Genomic DNA, 23,239 nt, shown 5'->3' on the forward strand with positions numbered 1-23,239 from the left:
CACAGTTCAGGCTACAGGGGAACACAAGGTACAGTCACATACACAGTTCAGGCTATAAGAGAACACAGAGTACATTCACGCACAGAACGAACAACAGGGGAACCAAGGGTACAGTCACACACACAGTTCAGCCTACAGGGGAAAACAGGGCACAGTCACACACACAATACAACCCTAGAAGGGAACACAAGGTACAGCCACATACACAGTTCAGGCTACAGGGGAACGCAGAGTACATTCACACACAGTACGAACCACAAGGGAACAAAGGGTACAGTCATACACAGTAAAAGCCACAGAGGAACACCGGGTACAATCCAGGGTTCCCGCTGCCGCTCGTCACTCTCGTCATTGACGAAAACGAAACCCATGGTGACGAAGAAAAACGGCATCAAATCGTCACTCTGGCGAATTCAATTTTCAAATGACGAATTTTGAATTTTTGAAAAGTCGAATTTCATTTTTTCCCAATTTTCAACCGTAGCACCCGTAGCGCCTAATCAAAACTGGCCCGGCGCCCCAGACACACGATCGTCGATCATCCATGTCAAATGAGCATGGGCCGTTCTAAAAGTAGCAAATGTTATCGATCGGTGTGGGGACATTCTAAAACGCTTAATGTGAAAACGCTTAATGTGGTTTAATGTACCAAAATAGCGACCAATAATCACCAAATTTCACACACACACACACACATCTGGCCATAAATGGTCATTGACGCCCATTATAAGGAAAAGGCTTAATGTAAAATAAAGTCCATATTCCTTGTATTTCGGTTTTGATTTTTTTGTCAGGTGAAAATGTTTATGACCAGATATATGTGTGAGAAATATAGTGATTTTTGGTTGCTGTCTTGGTACTTTAAGTTACATTAAGCCTTTTCCTTATAATGGGCGTCAATGGAGGGAAAAACGCTTAACGTAAAATAAAGTCCATATTCCTTGTATTTCGGTTTTGATTTTTTGTCAGGTGAAAGTCTTTATGACCAGATGTGTGTGTGCGAAATTTGGTGATTATTGGTCGCTATTTTGGTACATTAAACCACAATAAGCGTTTTCACATTAAGCGGTTTAGAATGTCCCTCTCAAAGATACTATGAAACACCGGGAAAGTATTAGCTTACCTTATATATATAGTAATTAGAACATTATTTCCGAAATGCGTAATATACTTCATGTTTTCAGCACGCCAGCACGCAAATTTTTACACAGTATTCACGATTCTCCCAACCTTATCAAGTAGACTCGTGACTCGCCCATGCCGTTAGTTGACCAATCACAGTGTGATTGTCAGAAGAGATGTATATTCAGTGAGTTTAATGATTAATTTATTAAGAAGCGGCGAGAGAGTGACTAAAAAAAACGGATGCTGAAAAAAAGTGAAGAATTTGATTAGTAGAAGCAAAAACAAAGAAAAGTGAAGAATTGAAATCAAACTCCAGGGGGAACCCTGCAATCACACACATAACAGCCTACAGGGGAACACAGGTTACAGTCACACACAGTACAGCCTACAGGGGAACACAGGTTACAGTCACACACAGTACAGCCTACAGGGGAACACAGGGTACAGTCACACACAGTACAGCCTACAGGGGAACACAGGTTACAGTCACACACAGTACAGCCTACAGGGGAACACAGGGTACAGTCACACACAGTACAGCCTACAGGGGAACACAGGGTACAATCACACACAGTACAGCCTACAGGGGAACACAGGGTACAGTCACACACAGTACCGCCTACAGGAGAACACAGGGTACAGTCACACACAGTACCGCCTACAGGAGAACACAGGGTACAGTCACACACAGTACAGCCTACAGGGGAACACTGGGTACAGTCACACACAGTACCGCCTACAGGAGAACACAGGGTACAGTCACACACAGTACAGCCTACAGGAGAACACAGGGTACAGTCACACACAGTACAGCCTACAGGGGAACACAGGGTACAGTCACACACAGTACCGCCTACAGGAGAACACAGGGTACAGTCACACACAGTACAGCCTACAGGAGAACACAGGGTACAGTCGCACACAGTACAGCCTACAGGGGAACACAGGGTACAGTCACACACAGTACAGCCTACAGGAGAACACAGGGTACAGTCGCACACAGTACAGCCTACAGGAGAACACAGGGTACAGTCACACACAGTACAGCCTACAGGGGAACACAGGGTACAGTCGCACACAGTACAGCCTACAGGAGAACACAGGGTACAGTCACACACAGTACAGCCTACAGGGGAACACAGGGTACAGTCGCACACAGTACAGCCTACAGGAGAACACAGGGTACAGTCACACACAGTACGAACCACAGAGAAACAAAAGGCACAGTCACACACACGGTTCAACCTACAGGGGAACACAGGGTACAGTCACACACAGTACAGCCTACAGGGGAGCACAGGGTACAGTCACACACAGTACGAACCACCAGAGAACAAAGGGTACAATCATACACATTACAGCCGACAGGGGAACACAGGATACATTCTCAGACACACACACACACACACAGTACAGCCCAGACAGAAACAAACTGTAGTCAAACATGTACAAAGTCTACATATCAGTATTTTACACTCAAGAACACATGCACAATCCACACATATACTCGCACCATAAGCGTGCTGTTGACAAGTTAGCCCGGCACCTGCAAAGACTACAATTAACACACCACCTTGGTTAATTCATGTGCACAGAAGCTACACAGAGTGCGGACACATATATGCAAAATTGTTCAATTTCCTTAAGACCAAAATTATACATAATAGGTCTTAATTGCAGCAAGATCAGAACAAGACAGTGAATATATCACAAACAGGTACGGGCACACGGGCAACATATATTTAACTTGCAGTTATATAAGTGAATGCACAAAACGCAGGTTTAAAATGCGACCAGAAATATTGAGAGAAAACTCCAAAGCCATTTCGCCTGCGTGTTTACCAACACGTCCTCCTGCATTCCCTCATTCACAAAAATAATCCCCCCATTCACACGAAGAGGGACACTCTTCTGCTCCGGTGCCTCAGACTCCCAGGCGCAGGACCCCGGGTACAGGGTTCTGGATTTTAACAAGAAATGCAGTCATTCATGCCCGCAGAAACGGCAATATTTACTCACCGGAGGCATACAAGGGCATTTCAGCCTAGACCTGCCGGTCTAAAGGGACACAGTTACATGACATAATAATAATAATAATAATAATAATAATAATAATAATAATAATAATAATAATAATAATTGTTGTTGTTATTTGTATTATTATTATTAGATTATTATTGTTATTATATGATTGGAAGGAATCACTTCAAAATGCTGCATGGTCTGCATCAACTCCGAATACAGACTGGATGCGCCTTTTAGTGCCTGTTAAAAGGGATTCTGAAACGTGTTCAATAGGACAGGGTTGGTCTGCGTGCTGTCATCGCCCGTCGATGCGCGCAATGAACTTAAAAGGACCGGCGAGAGTGAGCTAAGTGCTGGGCCGGAGCCCGCCGGAGGAGCGGCGCTGCCGCATCGCGTCCGATCGTTAGGCGGCCGTTAATTGGGACTGATGTGGCGTACAAAACGCACATGATGGGGAAGGGGAGGAAAAGGACGGGGGAAGATACGGGGATGCCAATTGCTTTGGGAAACCGGTGGTAAAAAAAAAAAAGAAACTGTACCGATGACACGCTACAGCATCGCCGGTTTACACACTGGCTCATTTCTGTTCATAAACGCTATGATTATTTGCGCGACACCGTCGGTGAACTTACAGCTTTATAACTTCAATAGCAAAGTAACAAAACCGAAGTTGTCTTGCAACTATTTTGCTAATTAAAGCTTTGCATCCCCTTTCGCGGATGGTAAGCGGCACCAGAACTAACCGTTGGTGTAAAATGCCAAATGTGGTAAAGCGGGGCTCGGCGCAGATATAACGCGGAGATCCCGGCTGCCGATGCCACACGCGCTCGGATCGCTCGTTTATTATAACAAGATGATAAAGATACGGAAAAGTGTGCCAACTTATACGTGGAGCACGGGCAACGATACGGTAGGAGCGGAGGATTAAAGGTGCAGGTTTGGGAAGTTGATGGTGAGAGTGGCAGGTGTCAGCGGGTAGTTTGCGCTGCATCGCATTACCTGGCTGCTTATGTCTTGAGGGAGGTTCTTAATGAGGATTTTCCTCCTGTTGCTCAGCTCCCTACGAGTTTTTTCCAGCCTCCTCTCGATTTCATCCGGCTCCAAGTCCGGCAAGGCTCGCAGACTGGTCCCCTCGGAGGACGCTTCCTCGTCCTGGCGGCTCTCGGGGCTGTCCGAGTCCGGGAAGGGCGAGTTGTGCCGCTTCAGGGCGTGCGAGCCCGGCGGCCGGACGGAGGACGCTGCCGCCATTTTGCGCAGCTCTGCGGCGACTGAGCGCAGGCAGCGCCGGGTGGGCGTCCGAGCTGGGGGGGTGGGAAAAAAGGAGGGTGCGAGGTAGGCTGCGATGTGCGCTTGGCGACCCCTACCGGTCGGAAAGGGGCTGGAAAAGGCGAACGGGGAGAGGGAGGGACGGGGAGAAGGGATGCGAGGGTGGACCAGAGTAAGGACGAAGTGGCAGAGGGGGCACAGGATGGATGGGAAAGGATACATTATATTAACGCCATCTTCGTTTAGTGATGCCAACGCCTGTTTTTGTGCCCCATAATCAATCCAGAATGTACGTGATGCTCTAGACACGGGGGTGTCAGTCTTGCGTAAATAACAAATATCTAATTATAACCAAAGTGCAAAACTAGCCTTTGCCCTTCATCCATCCACGTATCGCATTACAGTGCGATGAAAAGACAAGTGACAGACCGGCACCAAATTAAGGGGCTACTCGGAATGAAACGCGAGATGCGAGGCGCAAGGTTTCGGGGAACGAGGCACTGAATGGCGGCCGCTTTCCGAGCCGCTCCGCCCGTCTCCCGTGGGTGTTCGGCAGGCTGAGCAGTAAATGTCTGCTTTGGCAGCTTCCCCGAGAGGCGTACACATACTCACAAGTAGCTACGACTCGGAATCCCTACACATTACAGCCCACCTAAGTAATATTTAGCATGCACTATGCTGGGGAGGGAATGCCTATTACCACCGTGTATCACTGAAGTGCATTACTGAAGTGTGACAAACAGTCCCACTGTTCAAAATATGGCTTTTAAGATCATAATACATTGCCGACAGACATTCGACAGCCGTGGCGGAAACATTTAGACTGATTTCAATACGATCATCCATCCAGATTTAGACATTTTAAGCTGTACATTCATGTCATTTGCAATTTAAATACAACAGAGTCATTACATCTTTAGAAGTGCAGAAGTGAATTTTGCAATTTAGTATTGCTCCCAGATAAATTCTGCATTGTTTCATAAAATCTGGACCGTTCGGTGACTGTCTTTACCATTTACTCATAATCTGACTGTACAGTATACAGTATACACAGTATAAATGTAACCCCTATTCAGTTAGGTCTATTTAAAATGTAATTAAACGAAGGTACAAGACAGGTGACCCGCCCCGGAGGACTGGAAGTAATAAAACCAAGTAGGCTAAACAATATGCTGGAAATAGAAGGAGAGCGAAAGGTTTATGCACGTAATAAAAGCAGTTTCAAAAAGAGCATGGTTAGAAATGAGCGCAAAAAATGGTTATTGCTAAACGGACGAGGGAGGGGGGGGGAAGACGGGCGCGTGGGTGTTGAAGAAGAGGAAAAATTCAATGCAGAGAAGCGGCGCGTGGGTGTCGGTGAGTGGCAGCGCAGGCTAATTGAACACCTGGGGGGGGGGGACGAGCGTGTTTATGTAAGGCGGCGCGAGCCTTGAACCCGCGCCTGCGAGCCGGGATAAGTGGCTGCGTGGGCGCAGGGAAGGGGGACCGTACGCGGGTGCCGGCGCCGCTACATCGGCGCGATTTATTCATGTATTCATTCATTTAGCAGCCTGGACGCTTCGCACCTCATATTTACACTTTTCCCCAGCATCGGAATCTAAATGTAAATACGCAGAGAGGCGAGTTTATGGGGGGGGAGAGCAGGCGGGAGGAGAATCCGAGGGCTGTGGGGAGACGCTCCCGCACACCTACAACCTGCAGAGCACGGAGTGGGCGCTGGATGCCCAGGCGAGCTTTGGCACAGCGATCCGAGCTCACATCTCCCCGACGGCCCTGCTTGGGAATAGCTGCCACACTTCTCACTAATAATTATTACAAGGTAATTAATAAAATCTATTTTATGTACTCTATCTATGTCTTACTTGCCAGGAGTTTTCAAATCCCCATAAACGGTCTACTCAAACTTAAAAAGAAAATCATAAAACTTTACATAGTGTAGAAAGCGAGAGAGGCCGCCTGCTGAACGCTCATTCATCGATTTTCCCCAGCGCCATGACGGTCTCCATCACGCCACCCTGCTTTAGTCCCAGTCCCAAAAAAACTCGTCCAACTGAGCTGAACACTGACGTCTTCGTTTGCATTTCCGATTTTCTACACAGGCTATCTACCACGTCACTTTGTCATCAATATATGCTGAGAGAAATTAGCTAGCGCTTAGGACGTTATTCCAATATTTATCAAAATAAACGAAGGCTACTTTTAATAACGTAGCCTACTGGCGTCAGAAAAATCCCTCCCTATAATTAGAGCCAGAGTGGCGGTGTTCCGTTTTCATCATTTATAATTTATACATTTGTGTCCTTCGATAGCTCAGTTGGTAGAGCGGAGGACTGTAGAGGTTAGACGGTGATCCTTAGGCCGCTGGTTCGAATCCGGCTCGAAGGAAAATGAGTGTTTTTGGGGGCGGTGCATAGAAGGTCACCAGTTCAAATCGCGTTCTTACTATTTCACCATGATCCTTAAAGAAAGCCCTTAACCACCAATCGTTCTGGGGACTGACCAACCCTTCTTAAAACAAAAAATGTAATTTTAGATATAAGCATCTGATAAATGAATAAATGTAATTACACGGAGTTAATGAAGTATGTATATGACAACCTGGGACACTAATCCATCCATCCTCCAACCACTTGTCCAGAACATGGCTACAGAGAGCCTAGACAATATCCTAGGAAGAACAGTATAGAAGGCATGCATTACCGCATACACCCACACACAAACATATTCTACAGGCGATTTTGAGATGCCAGTTCTTTGGACTGTGGGAAGAGATCTATGCGTGGCAGGGAGACCATACAAGCTGAACACAGAGGGAAGTGGGTTAGGGTTCAACCCCCCCAATCCTGGAGGACCCAGAGCCAGCGAGCCACACCATCTTGCTAATGTGCAGAATAACATTAAAAAACATTTCTGCTACTAAATTAATTTTAAAAATACTCCCAGATCATTTTCATTTCCATATTTAAAAATGTGCGCCATTTTACACTTTAAATCAAAGGGACGAACCGGTCAAAAAAAAAAAAAAAAAAAAAACTTTTGTTAATTACAACTCCAGTAAAATATATTACATTAAAAACAAATCATTGCAGCTTAATGATGTTTACATGTATGTGGTTTGCGGTGCAGATGTTCTAGACCAGGGGTCTCCAACTCCGGTCCTAGAGAGCTACTATCCAGTAGGTTTTCTGTCCCTCTTGGCTTCTGATGAGCCACACCTGCTCCTGGTATTTACCTGAGAACAGGTGTAGCTCATCAGAAGCCGGGTATGATCGAAAACCTACTGGACGGTAGCTCTCCAGGACCGGAGTTGGAGACCCCTGTTCTAGACAAAAGGTAATTCTCTGATATACCAGCAACTTCTCAGGCTTTGTATCACACCAAGACTAAGTAACTGTTAAGTAACTGCGGAGTAATGCATGCCTTACTGTCTGTGCAGTAAGACATGCAGTCAGTCTCACTACTGCACATTAGTCAAACACCCTTGACTGACACAGGAGACACATTCGAAGACAAGATTTCTGTAAAAGTGGGACTTTTATAACATTCATTTTGAAACATCTTTTTTTTTTTAAACAATATCATACATCGACATAAGGAAAAGGAATGACGTGAAACCAGGATTCTTTCGGTAACAATATAATTCTTAATGTCCAGTATACACAAGATTATGCTTGTTTACGTTGGCCAGTAAATACTTAATCGTCGCAAATTAAATCAAAAGAAGCTTATATCAGCTGTGTTTAACAGGAGGCCACAAATGTAAAACGCATCTTGTTTTAAGATGACAAAGTTCATTTACAAGGTAAAGAATACACAGATGTTTAATTAAGAGCATTTCACTGGATGTCATGTTACATTCCTGGCCGATATCTGCCACTTCAATATGGTCAATCCCAAAAATGAATGTTATTGAAACATTAGGATACATTTTCAGATGCTATGGAGTCAAACCTGACAAACTGTTTAACAATTATTCTGTCTCCACTGCTTTGACGTGAGACAGATAGAACACATCCTCCATTCCAATATGGACAATGAAACCAGAAGATTGTTTTGTCCAGAGCTATAACAAGGACAAAGATTTCTGTGTAAAAATAGCTTCAAAACTGAAGATTACTGATATCGTACGATGTATACACTTTACACACATTCGAGAATTTTGAATCAAAGATTCACACTGATAGCTATGTCATTTGTCTAAACATTTATACATACACACAATATCGGTCGGGATTGGAACACAAAACAATAATACACCTTTTAAGAGATTAGCAGTAATTGTCATTGATTCTGTTTATGCAACAAATGACGATTAGAAGCATTTTTTCCGATGGTCTGTTAAACATTAACAGTGCATTGTATAGACATTTGAAAGTGTGCCTTTTGCTCCTCAGTACTTAAAAAAATAAAATCGTGCAATATTACTGTCAGCTGATAGGTTTAAGAGGCCATATCCCTTATATGGACACAGAACCCATTTCTCTAACATGCATGAACACATACAGACACACACACACACACACACACACACACACACACACACACACACACACACACACACACACACGCACACAGCTAGACTTCATGTAAAATGTCCACAATTCACAGCAGCCAGAGTAATGGCCACAGAGGACAGAATTCTTATGAAAGGCAATTGAGTTTCCCATCTTGCTGCAGCTCCATAGCCTGCGTCTGTGTGTGTGGCCACAGGGAGGCGCCGCACCTCACATGACCCCAACCAAAGGAGATGGGATGTCTGGGGATCCCACGCCCTTCAGGGCATAAGCGACATCACGATGTACTTTGAGTGGCATGTAAGACCTTCAGATCTGCAATCGACAAGGCCAGGAATTGAAGCGTCTAATTTCTGCAGTCGTTCTGCCCACAAAACAGGTACCATTTTGGTACTGTCTGTCTACGGATATTCTTTCTATGCTTACCTCAAAAAAAAAAATAGAAAACAATGTTCTTTATATGACGAAATGGCTCACAGATGTGTTGAATATCCAGCCAGTGTGTCCGTATAGGTGTACAGCCTTCTGAACTCACTTTTAAAGTCAATTCAGTCTTAACTGTCCATATGATTCAAGTCCTCTTCAATAAATAGTAGAAAAATATCTCTCTAATATTCTTTCTTAGAAATCTCAAATGCATTGTTATAGTGTTTATTGAGTCTCCTCCTTCCCTGCGCCCCAGACCTCTCAGCTTCTCCCTCTGTGTCCGTCCTCTAAAGGTCGATTGATTCCATCTCAGAAGTCGCCCCCTAGTGGGCTTAAATGGCAGGCCTCTGCTTCGTTCCCCGGGCAGGTCAGCACTCAGCATCCACACTGTGCACGGTCACAGCGGCCTGTAGGTGGCGCGCGTGGTGCATCGGCCGGTGGTGCATGTGCCGGTAAGGCTGGAACTTGTGACTCAGCAGCGCCGCCGTCTGCGGGGGCGTGTCCAGTTCCAGGTCATCGTCATGGTTACCCACATCCACGCCTGCTGTCAGGGGGTCGTTGTTGCCGGGCGGGTTCTCGCTGTCCTCCTGTGGGCTCATGGTGCTGTACCCTGTGCAAACACATGCACGACAACATGCTAGAAACACAGAGAATCATGACAATTACACACCCAATGCCCTCTTCATCAGACACACCTAGCTAGTACAAGTAAGGACCCACTTTTCTCCGCCAGAACCATTTCAAGAGTAGATAAGCTGTGTGCTCAGAGTAGCCATTATGCACGCCTCTGTTATACCAGGCTGGTATTTTTACCGTTAGCCTTAACGAGCCCGGCAGTTCTCCTCTGACCTCTCATTAACAAGGTGTTTTCACCCATAGAACTGCCGCCAACTGGAAGCTCCTTGTTTATCGCGTCGTCTTGTGTAAACTCTAGACACTGGAGTGTGTGAAAATCCCTGGAAGGTGGCCATTTCTGAGACACTGGAACCATCAGGTCTGGTACCAGCAGTCAAACCACACTTTAAAAAAAAAAAAATTAAATCACGTAGATCGCACAGCTTAGCTGTTTTAATGTTCAGCCGCACGGAAACTGAACGGTACGTGTTCAGTTTCGTTCGGAGGATGAGGTTGAGCAATTTAACAGGCAGGTGAAGTTAAGCCGGCCGCTAATGGCATAATCCATTAACACACGCCATGCTACATTTCCCAAGTCCATTAATTAGTCTGACTGCCCGCTACATTTTCTTCAAAGCAAATACGACTAAGCATTAGTGAAAAAACAAAAAAGAAATGCTTCTTCCCTTCGGGGACGGCAAGCAGACCTCGACTCTCTGGGAGCGGGAATGTGGGACTTTAGCAGTAATATGACTGTTCTGTTGGTCATGAGATTTGAACCCACAACCTTCACAAACAGACACAGACACAAATCAGTAATCTATTGAGCTGCACATGAAAGCTGGAGATGCAACCTCCCCATTGTTCTGTTTGATCAGGGAAAGGTGATGGAAATGCTGAGGCTAAATCAAAACGAATAGAACAAACAAGCATCTCCGTCTCAGTCTCATGTCCCGTGGTGCTGCAATGTTGCAGCGCATTTGTGGCTGTGGCCGTAGCATCAAGCACGGAATGCAGCCCAACCAGAAGCCCCCCCCTCACAGAAGCCGGCCCCCCGAATTCCCAAAGCCGTGTTGGTGGAGGTCAGGGGGGACTCGGGCAGCTTCTCCACCACGCATGGGCTCCATCGATTCCGCGACGGTGACCCCCGTCGGCGTGAGGAGCGCGGGCCACAGAAGGTCACCTCCGACAGCAAACTTTTCTCCGCTCGGCGGAGTTCGGGTTCCGCTCTCTCAAACAGGCAGCGCGCGCTTCTGAAACATCACTCCCACGGGCTGGGATTGGGGTGGAGTGTCCTCCGGCGCTGAGAGGGGGGTGAGGGCAGCAATGCTAGCACCGGATCCGGCACGGTGGCGGGCACCGGCAGATGAAAGCGTGAACCCTCCCCCACAAAAGGTTGTTTCCCCGCTCGCTCTGTGCTCGGCTCAGCAGCACAAACCTTCACGGAAACAGCCGTTGGCGGTGCACAGCCGGTGACTAACAGCCGGCCGTGCAAGCGAAGTGGGTGGGCGGACTTGAGAGGAACAAATGAAGGGATATCATACAAAAATGAAAGGCAAAAAAGAAAAGAGAATCCATCATGCTCCCCCAACGCCTGCGCGCACACACACACACACACAAATCTCAGCGACACAGTGAACATAGGCGCCCCCTGGTGGTTGCCCTTACCGTGGTCGCTCTCCGTGCCGGACCTCCCCCAGTAGCGCTGCCTCCGCTCAGGGCTGTACGTGTGCCGCTCGATCACCGCGGCGATGAATCGTGTGTTGCTAACTGCCCAGGGTCACAAGAGGCATTGTTAGTTCCGGAAGCCGGAGACCTTCGCTAGACCGGCGGTGTCGGTCTGGGTTTTCCGAGGAATACCGTGGCGTCGTTCCGCCCCCTTCGACTTTCCATTCAAATCCATTCTGCTGCTGTGCAATTTTGTAAACACACACCGACATCACAAATACACAAATACACATCACATTTTGCACTAGTGACAATCACTAAAAGTCGGAGGTAAAGATTAAACAATTTCTCTATGAGGCGTGAACACTGAACCATTTTGCCCTGAAAAAAAAACAACCCAAGACCCACTGAAAATCAAAGTCAGAATGTGACATTAGCATTCACACCTTCACCATTCATTCATTCATTCATTATGAGATGCTAAATGCTGAAATGCTAAACTGGTATCTTGAGTCATTTAAAGGCCTTCTCTTCTCACCCCTACTTCAGTTCCCCCAATCCCAAAATCAAGAGCAGGACACTCAACGCATCAGGCCAACTTACTTATTCCCCGATCTTCATGACTGTCCTCGTCTCGGTCATCACGATCATTGTCTAGGTTGGACATCCGAACCGACATCTCTGCAGGGAGAGAAGACCTTTGGCTTAGGCAGACCAAGGACACTTTATTTTGCATTAAATCAGCAGAAAAATAGGAAGTGAATGTTATTATGTATCTAAGGTATCACACAACAAACGTACTAAAAATCAGAGCCCAGGGAATGTTCGACAGGCAACAGACTGACGACGTCAGTCTCCATAAATTTTCACAGCCGACCGCTTGACAGCAGTTGGATCACTATTATGAAACGCGGAGTGAGTCTTAAGTAGAAAAAAAAGCTACGATTAAGCGACCGATTCGCTTCGTTATGAGTCTCCATGTCTGGAGGGGTTTGCTGACTGCGCTGCTGAATGACCTTGCAGGAGGTCCTGGCTGATGAATGCAGGTCTGACCTGGGTGGAAGTGATTCTCCAGCCACAGAGCCCCACCCCCCCCGCCGGCACTCACCCTGGGCAGCCAGGGGCGACATGTGCTGGTGACTGCGCCGGTGGATCTGGTGACGGTAGGCGTAGACGGCCAGAACCAGAACCATGATGCAGCCCATGATACCGCCTGCCACCGGCCCCACGGGGGCGCTCTTTATCATGCTGAGGGATGCCACCTCATCCTCTGTGGAAAGACCCGCTGTTCAAACCCAGGCCTTCAGAACAGCATCTTGTTTACCAGTGATCTTCAGTCATTCTGAAGTCCAGACAGCAATCTTGTCAGCATTTAGTACATTTACACTTATTTACCGGACACTTCTCCAAAAGCATGAGGTCAGCCAACATACAGGGTCAAGGGCTTTGCTGAAGGACACCACAGTAATATGACTGCTCTACCGGCCGTGGGATTTGAACCCACAACCTTTACAAAAAGACACAGCTATTGAGCTGCACAGAACCTGCATCCAGCCATATGTCACCAGTCCTCCATAATTATGTACTAATCTGTGTTTTGTCTAGTCCAATCACTGATCGTCCAGTCATTTTCAAGACCAGCTCACCCAATCAGCTTCCTTTGGGTACAAAGCCTATTCAGACAATCATGGGTTAAAGCCAGCCTCAGCACCAGTCCAGCGCAATTAAAATGCCGAACTGCTTCACACTCTCACTCTCTTGTGTGTTTCACTGTGGAAAAACATGGGATTTAATGGCAGTACTAATGGAGCAGGAAACTGCTCTACGCCCACTAGTGCCACCCCGCCCACTACGAGTCACCAATCAGAGTCATTTTTGCTCTAAAAGCCATGCCCAAAACACATTAGAGAACGGCACCCCCTGCTGGAGATCTCCACATACCTATGTGCCCCATGCTATCCACGTAGGGGCTCTTGGCTCCCACAATACCCCCGAAACACTCCTTCTGCAGGGCACAGTAGGGCTTGTCCAGGTGGGTCTTCCCATCGCTGTCCATGGTGCACCACTCACAGTCCAACACCCCGAAGCAGTCGCTGCGGAAACGGCGACACCTCGTTATGGCGCCAGCATGCCGGGGCCTGGGGCTCCGACACCCCGAAGACAACTTTCATTCAACAGTCTTCTCTCATATTTCGCTAATGCAGACGCTTCTCATGACGGCGTGAACACGGAACCGATTTACGTAACGTGATTCTGGAGCTGTGCTGCTCTTTGGCTGGGCCCTAAGAGGGGCCATAATTCATGCAGAGGGGCTGACCTTATCGCTAGCCAATGAAATGTTTGGAATGGGTGAGTGACAGTCAGCTCGGGGCCAGTGTCCCTGTGACCCCGCCCCTCTGTCGTTCCCTGACATGACTGAATCAAAGAAAGGTCACCGTGGAGATCTGTGGCCGCACAGCTCACGTCTTCTAGTGTCAGGTCTGGAACGCCGTCGTCCGAGATGAGAGCTTAGTGGCCTTTGACCCCAGGCAAACCCCCCCCCCCGCCGCAGACGGACCTAACCTGCTGGTGTAGCGCTGGCTGCAGCGGGTGTTGATGCACTGGGGCAGCGTATCCTGCAGACTGGGCTCCGTGGTGGTGAATGACAGGGGTTCCTGGTGCACCTCACAGCTGGGGTTCCTGAGCAGGAAACAGCCGTAACGACGGTCCGAAAACGGCGAGAGCGTGGGAGGCTGGAAGAACGCCCCACACGCAGCACACGTCTAATCCTATACAATTATTAACTTTATAAGAAAAGCTAGTGCATTATGGGGGGATCAGAATGAACTGCCAATTAAGAGCTCAGGAGGGGGGGGGAACTGAATGTCTGATTATCATGACAAACTGGGCTTGATAAAGCCACATGTGGTTGGGGGATGACTAACTGCGCTAATTATTCGATCTGCACAGCTTAAAAAGCGTCCGCCCACACCGCCTGACGGACTCAGGTTTTCAGCTTGATGTGACTGGCCCCTCCTGACTGGAGGGGGAGGGAGCAGCGCAGGCTCACCTGTTCTCGGTGTTGGTGAGGTTGCCGGTGCACTCGTTCACCTCCAGGGGGCACTCACACGGGCACTCGCACTCATTCTGCTCCATCCTGTGGGGGAAACAACGTGGGGTTTTTTCGCATATTGAATGTGATCTGGATAGATAATACAATGGTTCCAAAGGTAGCACTTCAGCTTAACAGCGGTCAGGGCTACTTCTCCTGCAGTTTGAGCTCCCCCCTTAACCAGCTACTCTGGTTAACATTCCACATTTTTATTCACCTTTTCTCCCTAGCGATATATACTTTTTGGGAAGCAGAGACAGTCCCTAAGGGCCTTTTCGGGAATCCAATGACAAACCCACTCCATTGACCTTGGGATTCGAACCGACGACCTTCTGATCTTAGACACGGCGTCGGAATCCGCTGACACCCTGCACCTTCCTCCCACACTCCAAATTAAAAGCCTGGGTGTCTCTCAGTTTCCCCATAGTGTGTGATCTTGTATGAATGCGTCCCCTGTGACGGACTGATATGACAGCCTTGATTTTCCCCGGCCAAGCACCCAGCCCATACTGGTATTAAGCTACACTGGAATAGGGACAAGTAATGTTGGGCAATAACAGGGAATTAAAAAAAAAAGGAAGAAGCTGACAAAAGGACACAAAACGTATGTGGCCCTGCATACTATACCACATACTATACCACATACTGTACCATATACTGTACCACATACTGTACCACATACTATACCACATACTATACCACATACTGTACCACACACACCGTGACCCAAACGGACCTGTGACAGTTGAGACAGAGCCGGTCCACGGTGCTGCAGGCGCAAAAGGCCAGCGAGTCGCACGTCTCGTTCAGGATGCCGGCGAAGGCGTTGGTGCCGGGGATTCGGGTCAGCCGGTACTTGGAGCAATGGCTGCCGTGGACTAGGTTAGTCAGGTCACCCTGGGGGGGGCGGGGGGGGGGGGGGGAGGAGCAGAAGAGGCCTGGTTTCATACGACCGTGATGCCAAATAAGGCGGAACAGAATAAAAACAAAAAGATATTGATAACGACACACTGACCTGTATATGCTCAACAAACTGCTGCTTTCTGTCAACCAAGACTATGGCAGGTAATGTAAAAAAAATTCAAAGTTTCACCCAAGAGTGAAGTTCTACAAAAACGCCACATGGTGGCGCTATAACACAGCTAAGCATTTGAAAAGTCCGCCGATCAGACAGCAAGCATCGCAAACAGCGAGCATTCAAAGAGTGACTGGCTACTATTATGCTGCTTGCTGTTTACACTCACCACAATGCTGGTGTTGAACTTGTAAAATCTCTGCACAGTGCGGTCACTGAAACTGTTGCACAAATTCTTCTTCACGAAATTGGGGTGGTTGAGGATGTCATTGGCAACAAGCGGCTCCTGCAATCATAAGGGGGACAAATGACAGACTAGACAACCAGTGGAAAAAACACATGGTATTGAGATAACCAATCAGAAATGAGGAAGTGGTTATGGTCAGGACAAAGGGACATTAACCCAACAATAGTTACTGTAGGCCCTACCTTGTGTGTGATGTGTTGCTGTTCAGCCGGGGCATGACCTTTGGGGTCAATCAGAGTGGGATGAGCAACAAGGTAGCCTCTATCCTCCATGATGAAGCAGCTGGAACACAAAACACAGGAACGACACACAGACGGCGTTAAAGTGTTTGTGTGACACAGACAACATACATAACTGCCTGTAAAACATCACTAAACGCTTTAAAAATTATATTTGATTCCATTTATTTAACAGACACTTTTATTCAGAGTCATTCATATTTTGTGAGGGAGCAGTGCCAGGCAGGACTTTAGCGTTTAGCATTAAGGGCCTTGTTCAAGGGCCCAACAATGATGTCTGCAGACTTTGGGATTTGAACTGGTGACCTTCTGATGATATATCGATCACAACAGCTGAACCGTCGCTGAAGAACTTAGAACATATTTAGTGTATATTTAAAGCTAATTAGACAGTTATGATAAATACTGGAAAACAACAAGGCAGAGAGCTCAGCTCTGCCCGGTGAGAGAGGCAGGCCTGGTCATCCGCTTTTCCCGGCCTGCACTCCCATCAGTTCTACCCGGTGAGAGAGGCAGGCCTGGTCATCCGCTTTTCCCGGCCTGCACTCCCATCAGCTCTGCCCGGTGAGAGAGGCAGGCCTGGTCATCCGCTTTTCCCGGCCTGCACTCCCATCAGCTCTGCCCGGTGAGAGAGGCAGGCCTGGTCATCCGCTTTTCCCGGCCTGCACTCCCATCAGCTCTGCCCGGTGAGAGAGGCAGGCCTGGTCATCCGCTTTTCCCGGCCTGCACTCCCATCAGCTCTGCCCGGTGAGAGAGGCAGGCCTGGTCATCCGCTTTTCCCGGCCTGCACTCCCATCAGCTCTGCCCGGTGAGAGAGGCAGGCCTGGTCATCCGCTTTTCCCGGCCTGCACTCCCATCAGCTCTGCTGCCACAAACTCCAGAGGAGGTAAGCTGGTATAAATATCCAGCGCATGAAGGCCCCATTCAGCGCCCCGCTTGGACGCTCTCCAGAGACCAGCCCCGCGGCACCACCTTCTAAGAGGATGCCTCTGGAATTCCATCATAATCAGCTTATCTCCCTTTGTTTACGTCTTTCTGCACGGAGAAGGTCGGTGTTTATTTCTGCCGTGTCATTCTTTGGGGCTCCCTCTGTGGCGGAGAGCTTTTGGAGGACACGGGGGGGGCGTAAGAATGCACCATTCAAGAGGGGGCAAATCAGATTAGTTACATTTAAAGGGCCTTTAATGGCCTTGACGGGGGCGCGATTCAGTAACCCTTTCAGGCGCGACCGTGGCAGCAGGGAAAGCCCGTCTGCTTTTTACCGAATTTTGTTGCCCTTGTCCTGGTTGCAGACGGGGAGCAGGTCCAGCAGAACCTTGTAGAAGTAGCGCAGAGTGAAGTCGATTCCCATAACAGCCACCACACTGCCGGGGACCATCTGAGAGCTAGGGGGGTGGGGGTGGGGGTGGGGGTGGGACAGGAGGAGAGATGGATGCAGAGAGTTAACGACACACGGATCCTTCAGGCTCAAACACCACAGGCTCATGGGGGGGGGGGGGGGGGTTCCTGGTGGTCCTAGCCAGCCAGGCTGGGGCCCATTCCTCATACCGTGGGAGCAGCCATTGTGCCGTGCATTTCAAAGTGCACCAAAGCAGCAAATCTCCCCCCCCACCAGGGTGCCAGCCGAGCCGTGCTGAACCGAGCGGGATGGTCTGTTTCCCCCTCCCCCCCAACCCACCCCCAAAACCCCGAGAGCTCGGCGCACCCTTTCAGAGGAGGGTCACCGTCATGCTGCGAACGCCACAGGTTGGCGAGACGGTGCAAATCGTGAGCGGGACACAACAGCCATGCGGCTTCAAGGTGAAAATCCAGGGGGGGCTGGGGGGGGGTCAATCAGCAGAATGTGCTGATGAAATGTACCTCGAATGTTCCCAAGTCATCATTAACAAAGCACCTTATTAATACAATATTCATAACACCTATCAAATATTAATCAAAAGGAGAAAAGGATGTGATCTCAATACTTAAACAGGAAGGTAGGGGACAGACCCCCCCCCCCCACTAACGGTAGGACACAGGTGGCATGTCTAAAGCGAAAAAGGGTTATTCTGCAGGCCTCAGCATCAAAGGGAGGCTGAGTCTGTCAGCGAGAGCTCCCCAGCACTGACGGGATACCTGGAGGCATGAATGGTGTGGCTGATTGTGACCACGTATCCAGCCCCGCCCACATCCAGATAAGGGCCCGTGAAGGTGATGAGGCCCGGATTGGCCACAGCATGAAGGTACCTGAGGAGAACAAGCCACAACGTCAAACAGTGGCCATCAGAGCCGATAGCTGGTTTATGGTTCTGGTCTCAAACTCCCAGGAACCCTGAAAGAACTGAAGCAGCAATGTTCTGTATGCAACTTCCACGTTATGACTAATTCACTGAATTTTAATTTCAAAACTTCCACAGGAGCAGGTATTTCTCTTTGAAACAGAAAGTCTGTAACTTGGCAGCCTGCTATTAAATCCACTATAAAAAGACCCGACTAGACTGAGGAACATGGATGATGAGTTTGTTCCCTACTGCACACAAGGAATCTGGAATTATTTCACAGAGTACCCCTCTACCCAAAAAAAAAAAAACTCACCATTGTCTTCTGGTTGGGTCGAAAGCTTTGTCCATGAGGGAGCCGGGGAAAATCCGCAGCACCCCATTGGGCGTTGCTATGTAACGGCGCACAATGTAACAGTTCAGGCTACTCATTTCCATTTGTGTCATCCATTCATCGGTTATGTGACTGGTAGCCATTACTTCGTTCCTGACAGACGACTGGAAGACAATGAGAGCACATAGCAGGGTTCCCTTTAGGGCCAGACTGAGAAGATCTTAAGCCGAAGGCCCGCTTTTCTTAAAGAGCTGGCCAAGAACGAGGTAAACTGCCAAAAACCACCTTGAACACAGTTGGCTTTAAGAGTGAGTTTTGCCAGAGTGAGGGCTGGCTCCCCGGTACTGTAAACAGATAAGCCAAGCCCCTAACTAACCCGAGGGAATGGCATGGTTAGCAGGCTGACCTTGAGGCCGGGGTTGGCGATGAGGCGCGTGTTGTCGCTCAGGTAGGCGGTGTAGTGCTCCACCATGCGCTTAGTCTCCGGCTGGCTCAGGTGCTCGTAGGGGGAGGAGAAGCTCCCGGCAGACAGCATGACAGTCGGGCTCTCTGTAGAAAAAGAGGGAAGGGGGGCAGCAATCAGTAATCACAAGATGCTAACGAAATAAAATGCTAACCAGCTCAAGAAGTGGTTCCTGTTGCCGCACCTCTTTGCCTCGTTAAATTGCCCAGACACCACAAACAGCGCTAGTCTGGGGGAAATGTGTCTTCGAGAGCATGTGTGGCATAAACAAGGGTTCCAAATGGATCGTCTACAGCAGACGCCATCAGACGCCCCTAAACCTCTAGGGGGCAGTGAAGGTACCATGTTGACCTGAATATAAGACAGGGTTGTATTTCCTCAAAATATGCCCGAAAAACTGCTGTCGTCTTATATTTGGCGTCTAGACAAAAAAATGGAGATGTCGCCAAATACGATATTTTATAATGAGTGCTCTGACTTACTGTAATAATGATTTACCACCATTTATTTAGGAGATGCTGAAGCAGCATGCACTGCTAACTAGCTAGCTAGCTATGATCTTCTGATGGTAGCTGACGTTACTGTGAACATTACAAGTAACCACCGGGGTTGGGGCGTGGGGGCTGGGGGGGGTCCCAAAGCAACTTTTTGAGTGGGGCCCCAGAAAAAACAAACCCTTCCCAGTTTCTCAGGGAATGGTTTCTGTGAAACCTCGAGGAGTTCAGAGCAGGACTAGTGACTACCACGGGCCCGCAAGGTTCTGCTCTGGAGCATACCGACTGTGGCGAGCTGCTTGAAGTGCAGGCAGGAGCCGGGCTGGCCTAGGAGGTCCAGGCGGTGGTAGAGAAGCTTGCTGCTGGGCACCGTGTTGAGGTTCTTCAGGTTCTTCACGGGGATCTCTGGCTGAATGTAGACGATGCACAGGATGAATGCCGTGTCCTGGACCTGGAGGGTCAAAGAGATTCGAGAGAGATAAAGGACAGTTTGGGAGTTTCCTGACCTGCCAGAGAGAAAAACCAAACAAGGCTGACTTCCCTAAAGTCTGGAATTCCCGTTTATTCACAAAGTTTCCATTGATAAGTATGATTTCATGCACTAGTCATCAAACAGATTAGAGCTTTAAGCATATTTACAGAACAATTAGGGTTGTAAAACAGCCAGTGGCAGTACCAGTTTCCAGGCATAGCTGACATTGTAGGAACCCTTGCTGGTGTCCCGCAGACGGTTCATGTGCCAGGAGAGGGACGAGTTCATCGGGACGGTGATGACCTGGCTGCCCAGGGGGAGGCTGGGAGGACAAAAGAGAATCACTGCAAACTTGAGAACCTCCCATGCAGACCACCAACAAGGCAGATTTCATTTTTTTAAACATCTTAATTTACTTAGCAGACACTTAACCAAATAGACATACAATATTTTTTGAGAGAAAGCAGAGTCACAAATTCCCAGGAGCAACTGGGGGGCTTAGGGGTCTTGGGCTGAGGGGCGCCAACTGGCATTTGAACCAGCGACCTTCCAATCATGGGCACAGCATCGTATCCCACCAAGTCGGGCACCGTCTGTCCAGTCTGTCCATCCCAGGGAGGCCCACGCGGGGGCTCTGGAGAACCCACCTCAGAATGTTCTGCTGGACCTCCTGGAAGCCTGGGATGTTCTCGTAGTGGATGATGTCCGTGTGCAGGGGGGGTTCGGCCATGAGGTAAGGCCTGGTGAGAGACGGGTGCATGAGGGTGTAGCCTAAGAAAAAGGGAGGGAAAGAGAACAACCCAAAAATTATTATCTTAAACACCTTGGTTTATTATTCCTGCACTAATGAAGGATTTGTGTTTACTCAACTTAGTAAAACAATTAGCCTGACAGATTCAGGTCAACCATATTGTGGGGTGGAGGGTGGGGGGTGGATGGTGGACAGACTAAACTGCAGTGCCTATGAGTCTCAGACAGGCAGCAGGATCTGGACCTTCAGGTCTGGTGAGAACCTCTGAGGCAGCCTATGTTTCAGAGACTGCAGCAGCCATTCGACCAGATTCACCGCATCCCGTTCTGCTTCTCCACAACACTCCATTTACGATAAAAGTACACTTCTCCAGTCAAACATTTCAGTCACACTAGTCTTAATCTACACCCCTAAGTAAAACTCCCTAACCCTTCTGAGGGTATACCACCCCCCCTTCCAATATTTCAGCGTCACCAAAAATGACGGCATGTGGGTCAGAGCAGGCTTAAGGGAAAGTGAGACGGAAACGGGCCGTAAGAAAACGCCGTGGGAAACGAGGAAGCTGCTTGATTCAGCTGCGGTGATGTCACCAGCGAGGACCTGAGGGTTAGCATTTTGGACTTAGCTTTTCCCTTCAGTACAGGCGAACTTGACGCCCGGCCCCCTCATTCTCTAATAAGTTCAGCCATGAAGAGTATCTCCTCTCAGTTCAGAGCTCAGAGCTTGCCGGTTGACGACGAGGACACGGGGTACAACGGGAGTGCTGTCTCAGGTGGAACCTACCTTTCTGATCTATGAGAAAAGTGTAGGATGCCAGAGAATCCTGGTAGTAAGTGACATCTTCCAGGATGTAGGCCAGGTTGACATCGACACCCACGACGCCTAGCAACAGGTTGCCAAAGTAACACGGCCGGCTGACAGTCATAATGAAACCTGGACAGGGAAGGGCGAGATGTCCAAGTTTCAGTGTCACGCCGGCATGCTCTCACACACACAGGAGGACATATTTCAAGTTACAGCTACTCAAGTACGGTCCTGGAGGGACAAGCCCAGAATGGTTCTGTTCCACTCGGCCACTGAATCACCTAATTAAACCAATAAATCTATTCATTAAATAAATTCAGCTCCCCTTCCAAGCTGGAGCACATCCTAGATATCGTTAGCATGAGTAACGTTAGTTCAGATTCATTAGCTTGACTAATAGCTTTGCAATAATAAAATTACTATTTAAAAAATCCATAATAAAGGTAATTGTTTCCATCTGAAAGGAAAGTGCAGCTTTATTCCAGGACTGTAGACCAAATGACAGTGCAGAGGTACCAGATACTTACTGTCCCCCATGGGGTCTGCGTAGGGCAGGCTGAAGCTGGCCTTGTCGATCATACGATTGGGCAGGTTTATGTAGAAGCGGCCCACTGTCGTCTCCAGGTTACTCAGCTGGTTCAGAACCATCATGCTCCCCTTGACCACCGGCAGGGCGGAACGGTCCGGAACCCCGTACTTGACCGAGTTCTGTTCTGCCAGATCCCTTAGGAAGGCCAGCTCCTTCAGCCCAGTAACACCCTCTGCAGGGGACAAGCAACCACTCATTCCACAGAGCGCAGCCTCTCAGCTCTCTAACAGGCCTCTGCCAGATTTATTTTATATTCATGCTCCTGTGCATCATGATATTGTTACATTCAGCTGGGAAAAAAAAGGCTTCTAAGACTAAGACGAGACTTTTCTAGAATAAAGCGGCCTTTCCACAAACTACAAGGACTCCAACGTCAGAAAAACGAAGACGAGCAATGAAATGCTAATTAGTGCTAAAAATCGCTCCTTCGGCATTTACACAGGAAGGCAGGCCTTGTGGTTTGGCTGAGCTCCGACACATTTCATTTTCGCTAGCTCCTAACCACATCCCCATTAGCCTATAAAATCGTCAGAAATAACAGGTGGCAAAAAAAAGTGAATGTCCTGATTTTGGATTCTGAAAGCAAAGGGCCTTTTACGAACGGTGCTGGAAGGGTTAACACTTAAAGGGACGGTGGGCCGGGCAGACAAATGAATAGACGGGTAAACATTTTGCAGAAAATCCCTGTAAAGGAGCTCCTTTTGTGAGACTGAGCTCGCCCTCTCAGCGGGTTCTTGTAAATAACACTGTATACCGGGGCTGCAACAAAAGCAGTGAGCACAC

General features: G+C 48.5%; 2 protein-coding genes and 1 non-coding gene across 5 annotated transcripts in view; 1 reads left to right on the forward strand and 2 right to left on the reverse strand.

Moving 5' to 3' along the window:
* raver2 (ribonucleoprotein, PTB-binding 2) overlaps positions 1 to 5,653 on the reverse strand; it is a 30,526-nt gene extending 24,873 nt beyond the window's left edge. The window contains exon 1 of the mRNA XM_072700130.1: positions 4,150 to 5,653. Within this exon, the coding sequence (XP_072556231.1) occupies positions 4,150 to 4,638 (489 nt within the window). The 5' untranslated portion in view covers positions 4,639 to 5,653. The remainder of the gene's footprint in view (positions 1 to 4,149) is intronic.
* A 1,062-nt stretch (positions 5,654 to 6,715) lies between these two features.
* On the forward strand, positions 6,716 to 6,801 carry trnay-gua (transfer RNA tyrosine (anticodon GUA)). The gene is given in 2 exon segments: positions 6,716 to 6,752; positions 6,766 to 6,801. It is a non-coding gene; the product is annotated as a tRNA-Tyr (tRNA).
* A 1,130-nt stretch (positions 6,802 to 7,931) lies between these two features.
* cachd1 (cache domain containing 1) overlaps positions 7,932 to 23,239 on the reverse strand; it is a 52,433-nt gene continuing 37,125 nt past the window's right edge. For 2 of the 3 annotated variants that reach the window (XM_023794794.2, XM_023794793.2), the window contains exons 9-27: positions 22,395 to 22,628; positions 21,847 to 21,996; positions 20,960 to 21,083; positions 20,517 to 20,634; positions 20,123 to 20,291; positions 19,290 to 19,432; positions 18,866 to 19,047; positions 18,407 to 18,517; positions 17,554 to 17,676; positions 16,235 to 16,334; positions 15,975 to 16,091; positions 15,467 to 15,627; positions 14,689 to 14,775; positions 14,202 to 14,318; positions 13,581 to 13,732; positions 12,748 to 12,909; positions 12,243 to 12,320; positions 11,640 to 11,741; positions 7,932 to 9,966 (exon numbers count right to left, since the gene is read on the reverse strand). In XM_023794794.2, coding sequence (XP_023650562.1) covers positions 9,725 to 9,966; positions 11,640 to 11,741; positions 12,243 to 12,320; positions 12,748 to 12,909; positions 13,581 to 13,732; positions 14,202 to 14,318; positions 14,689 to 14,775; positions 15,467 to 15,627; positions 15,975 to 16,091; positions 16,235 to 16,334; positions 17,554 to 17,676; positions 18,407 to 18,517; positions 18,866 to 19,047; positions 19,290 to 19,432; positions 20,123 to 20,291; positions 20,517 to 20,634; positions 20,960 to 21,083; positions 21,847 to 21,996; positions 22,395 to 22,628 — 2,672 coding nt within the window. In that variant the 3' untranslated portion in view covers positions 7,932 to 9,724. The remainder of the gene's footprint in view (positions 9,967 to 11,639; positions 11,742 to 12,242; positions 12,321 to 12,747; positions 12,910 to 13,580; positions 13,733 to 14,201; positions 14,319 to 14,688; positions 14,776 to 15,466; positions 15,628 to 15,974; positions 16,092 to 16,234; positions 16,335 to 17,553; positions 17,677 to 18,406; positions 18,518 to 18,865; positions 19,048 to 19,289; positions 19,433 to 20,122; positions 20,292 to 20,516; positions 20,635 to 20,959; positions 21,084 to 21,846; positions 21,997 to 22,394; positions 22,629 to 23,239) is intronic. The other variant, XR_002836111.2, reaches the window with a different exon arrangement.

Source organism: Paramormyrops kingsleyae, chromosome 15, assembly GCF_048594095.1.
Source record: "Paramormyrops kingsleyae isolate MSU_618 chromosome 15, PKINGS_0.4, whole genome shotgun sequence".
NCBI classification, from domain to species: domain Eukaryota; kingdom Metazoa; phylum Chordata; class Actinopteri; order Osteoglossiformes; family Mormyridae; genus Paramormyrops; species Paramormyrops kingsleyae.